The sequence below is a fragment of the Carlito syrichta genome, unplaced genomic scaffold (genome assembly GCF_000164805.1).
Source record: "Carlito syrichta isolate Samal-C Ts95f unplaced genomic scaffold, Tarsius_syrichta-2.0.1 Scaffold307214, whole genome shotgun sequence".
Taxonomy (NCBI): Eukaryota; Metazoa; Chordata; class Mammalia; order Primates; family Tarsiidae; genus Carlito; species Carlito syrichta.
This window is the reverse complement of record NW_007251310.1, coordinates 754,408-759,349: the sequence shown is the minus strand read 5'-3', so window position 1 is coordinate 759,349 and position 4,942 is coordinate 754,408. Positions and strand designations below refer to the sequence as shown.

Genomic DNA, 4,942 nt, shown 5'->3' with positions numbered 1-4,942 from the left:
CAACCCTTCTCTTTTGGTTGGTTGGTTTGGACCTTCTTTGCTTTTGAAGAAGACAAGAGCAAGTTGAAAGGCCAGAGTCAGGCAAGGTTGGCCAACCCCGCCTGTTGGACTGCTGCTTGGCACGTGCGAGCTTGCTGGCTTGATAGATCCAATGTGCAGGACAGAGGCCCACAGCCTTGAGCAGGTGCCTGGATTTTACCAGATGTTTCTGGGTAGACTGAGGGCTGTGTTCCATCTGGGCTGGGCTAAACGATCCAAGGGTTGGAAACGTAAGCCATGTGATGACCCCTTTTCTTCACATCCACACCACCTCAATGAAATAGTTAGAAGGGACGCACTACAGAGCTCCTGAAGGATGGCAACAGACAAAAGGAGGGGCTGGAAGGAAGAAGGAAAGGAGGCCGTTTGTGCAGATTATTCCGCATTTGGTTTCCAGCACTCCTCTCCCCTGTCCCGGCCTCCCTTTGTGTTGTCTCTGCCGACAGGTGGCTCAGCTGAGAGGGAAAACAGGCGTGACATATGCCGGCGGGTTCTCTCTGTTAGCCTTTACCTTTGGGGAGGTTTGGCGGAATGAGTGGTTCTTCAGGTGGGAAACAGGTAGTGAGAGAATCTGGGTGCCCCAAACTGCTCCTCCTTCCAGATGTGCTGAGCTGGGTGCCCACCTGAGGCAACAGCCAAGCTGGCCTGCTGAGCTCTCGAGGAGCGGCTGAGCTGCGTCTGCTCTTCTCAGCTCGGCCTCCTCAGCCCCCCCACATCTCGAGGATTGGGCCTCAGGACCCTTCTGCTTTGCCCGTTTTGCTTGCCATCGTTTTTTCACTGTCTGCTATGCCCAGATCCCGGCTGTTCGCGTGTGACCTGTGACCACGAGCCCCTTCGTTCTCATGCCCGTGTAGTTCTAGATCCCAGCCAGGCTCTGGACCTTGCCCGGCCCCCTTCCCCAGCCCCCGTTCCTTCCAGCCTGCTCTATGCTTTGCCTTAGGCTTTTCTGATCCGAGCTCCTACTGCCAACTACAGCCTTAATTCTGACAGTGGGACTGTGACCTCCTCTTTACTCAGTAAAGGAGAGCTCACTGGGACTAGCGGGGACTCAGTGACCCCTATAGCTAGAGGAAATGACCATATTCTAGAACCACTTTCCTTGTCCCTCTCCTTGAGCAAAGTTAAGCCTACTGAAGGTAGAGACAGCTAGCTAGGCATCTTTATTTCTCAATAAAATTTTGATGAATATTACAGAAAAAGGAATATTCAAGAAGGCTGCATTTCACATCTCATCTCTCAAAGTTTACTCTAAAGGCACTAAAGCCTTCACTGTCCAGAATCTCAAAAAGTGGAACCACCAAGTTTGTGAGCCAAATGAATTTCTAATACATTAGAAATATAGTATGAGGGACAGTACACGTAACCTGGGAAAGAGTGTGCACTCTGAGACCACACAGGCCTGGGCTGAATTCTGGCTCTCCTAGCTAGGGCTCAGCAAACCAGCCTCACGCCCCCAAGCCTCGGTACTTTTACCATAAAAAGGGAAATCAGCTTCCTAAGAGGATATGTTCAGCCTAGCCTAAGCTTCCCCTTTTGTAAAATGGGGAGGAAAATGCCAGCTTATCTCTTGGGTTGTCAAGCAACTCAAATAAGACAAGGAATGTGAAAAATTATGTTGTAGATTTAAAGCACCATATGGTGTTAAAGATTACTATCATGGGAGGAGGGCAAAAAGATTACTATCACGTATTAGAAAATTAAATATATCTTTGTTATTATGGCATCTGAGTTAAAAACAAAACAGAACAAAACAAAGCCCTAACAGATGATAAGAGTCATCTGTTAGATATTTTTTTGCTAATAGGCTGTATCTATGCTGATACATGCTACTGAGCTTATAAATAATTAAAGTAGGATAACTGTCTTACATTACTTGAATCAGGCTGGCCAGGAAGACTGGCTACAAAATTTACGGAGACTTTTTTCAAGTCCTCTGCTATTCTTTAGAACAAATATATATATAGCAAAATCTTCTGAAATTGTACCCCAACATCCTAATAAGAGGTATCGAGACACTTTTTAAAATCCTACAAATGAGTCTGACCTAAAAATATTTTTTAAACGTCCAGGACAGTTGGACCCACGCAGCTCCGAGGAGTAGAGGCAGAGGCCCAAGGCCACGCCACCCACCGGACCGAGTGGCAGAGTCCGACAGTCCGGCAAACCCCCTGAGAACACCCTTCTTTCTTGGGTGGTGTCTCCCTGTCTATGAAACTCCTGTTTGAACGTATTTAGAAGACGAAAGGCCATTTGTAGACAGTAGTGCCTGTTCTCCAGGGTTCCAATTACGTAAATCTGCAAGGATCCCTGGAAAACAAGGGAAGGCTCTCCCTGAACCTTCTCCGGGGCACACACTAATGAATGCAATACTTTCACTGCTCTTGTTAGAGTCACTCCAGCGCTGCTGGCAAAGGAGCTTTTCTTCCATGAGCACAAATTGGTTTCCTGTATTAAAAAATGAGGAAAATCATTCCATTGATAGAAAGGCCATTCAGACAAGCTGGTCAGGAAGTACAAAAGCGGCGCTTCTCATTGCGTCATCTTACCAGTTGTACAACACCCCAGGCGCAACCAACATTATCGCTGGCCTTTTGGTCTTTTTCCTCCTATGCAACTCTTGTACATTGAGTCCTATTAACCACAAATCAAGCCACGGGAAGATGTGTGGGAATATGGATTGAGAGCAGCATCACAGGCATCTGCAGCAAGACCAGTCCTGGTCCCAAGTGAAATTATGAGGGCATTAGATAGGCATCATGTAATAAAACCAAGATACCAACTGAAAGGGACCAAAAGAACCCCGTCTCCTGCAACAAAGAAAAAAGTGTAGAACATTTATCTAGTTAGGCGGAAAGAATAAATGTTGTGTTTTGATATGACAATTACTTTCACATGAAGAGATACTTTATAAAAGACAAGAAAAAATTCATTTTAGAAAACAAGCTCAACATACTTTTACCATTTTACTCATTTGGGACACGACATCAGTCTCTAAGTTTTTAAAGAGGCAATAAAGCAAAACAAAAAAACCAGGAGCTGGAATTTAAATTTTTCCTATTCTATCCTAGTCCTTGCTTCTCTTTGTTAACAGTTTTTATCCCTAAAACAGTTTAGTTAAAGCCCGATGGAAGACGTCAGGGAATGTTTCCACTGGGAGAAGAGCAAGTCCCTAAGGCTGAGACTTAGGCTGGGGAGCAGTGGCAGAGGGCAGTGCTGAAGGGAAAGGGTGGCTGGGGAGAAACCCCGGGGCAGCTGGGAAGACAGACTGTGCCTTAGAGGTTAGCATCAGCTGGATTCCATAAATGCAGATCTGAAGATTGAAAAAAGTTGGGCAAAATAAAAAAGCACACCCCGCAAGCACCAGCCAGCCAAACAGCCAACCAACCCGACAATTATTCATTATGTTTTATCACTAAATAAATTGCAAATGGTAGATATGATACGGTAATCTCCTGTGTCCATGGATGCAAATGGATGAACCATCTTAAGGCTGGGTTCCAGCTGGCAATTCAAGTAGCGAAATCACCTGCTCAAGAAAGCCGGATACCAAGGGCCCTGCTGTCCTGAAGCTGCTTGGGGACACGGGCTGATGCAGTCAGGGCTGAACTGGTCTTGCTGCTCTGCTCTTTGCTCCAAGGCATGCAGCAAGCCCCCTTGGGTTCCCTTAGATCTGTGGCTCTGTTCTCATGGTGGCTCACAAGGAGGCATGGACTGCTGCAGCGTCTGTCTTATGTCACACCCTGCTTTTCCAAAGAGATGCCAGGCCTGGGCCATTTTGTGAAGTTTAGCAAGATTGGGTTTAATCTACGGGAGGAAAAGAATAACTATAATTAGCAATATGAAATGCCAGGTAGCATACAAGTATTTCCAAAGTATGGCTATTCAAATCTACTGAGATTTCTAATTTTTAGATTCAGAAAAGATTATAGATTTTTTTTAGGAACAGTGGGACTCAGAACTTTGTCTAGATTCCCATCTCTTCAGCACTGTTTTTCCTGTCATCTGAAACAAAGAGTTTTTAATAGAGTAAAATCAATCGGATGAGTCAGAAAACATGACTACCCCGAAAACTCCATGCAAGAACAGCCTTCACATCCCTCAGCAGGAAAGGCAGGTGGAAGGAAAGACCCTGGAAAGCGACAACATGGACATTCCCACTGTGCTCTCACCATGTTCTCTTTCACTGGAGGTGAACAAGGACAATGTTCTTAATTTCAGTCACTCCGTGCCTTTGTTGCCCCCTCATCATTCATGGGTTGCTAAGAGTCAGGGGCAAAGCACAGCATGGAGGTCTAAGCTTGGTTCCCTGCCAGATGAGCCTCGAACTGTAACTCAAGCTCCTCAGTGACAGCTAACTATGGTCCTAGGCCACAGTTCCAGTTCACAGTCCTAGTAGGTACTATCAAGACACTGGATGTCCAAAAACATATCTCAAAAATCATCCTTCACGACCAAATAGGCTTTATCCCCAGGATGCAGGGCTGGTTCAACATTTGCAAGACCAAAATGTCATTAAATACATCAACGGATGTAAAAACAAGAACCACATGATTACATCATTAGATCCAGAAAAAGCTTTTGATAAAATCCAGCATCCTTCTTGGTAAAAACCCTCAAACACCTAGGTATAGAAGGAACATACCTCAAAATACTAAGTGGCGTCTATGATAAACCCACAGCTAACATATTGCTAAATGGACAGAAATTGGAAACATTTTCCCTAAAAACTGGAACAAGACAAGGCTGCCCACTCTCACCCCTCTTGTTCAACATTGTGTTGGAAGTCCTAGCTTGGGCAATTAGACAAAAGAAGGAAATCCAGGGTATCCAAATAGGAAATGACGAAGTCAAGTTATCCCTCTTTGCTGATGATATGATCCTATATCTTGAAAATCCAAGAGAA

The 4,942-nt window shown here is 45.2% G+C and overlaps 1 protein-coding gene across 2 annotated transcripts in view; it reads right to left on the bottom strand.

Annotated features, from left to right (window-relative positions):
- Positions 1-2,914: 2,914 nt before the first annotated feature.
- MLH3 (mutL homolog 3) overlaps positions 2,915-4,942 on the bottom strand; it is a 33,900-nt gene continuing 31,872 nt past the window's right edge. For both annotated transcript variants that reach the window (XM_008064161.2, XM_008064162.2), the window contains one exon: positions 2,915-3,843. In XM_008064161.2, the coding sequence (XP_008062352.1) occupies positions 3,724-3,843 (120 nt within the window). In that variant the 3' untranslated portion in view covers positions 2,915-3,723. The remainder of the gene's footprint in view (positions 3,844-4,942) is intronic.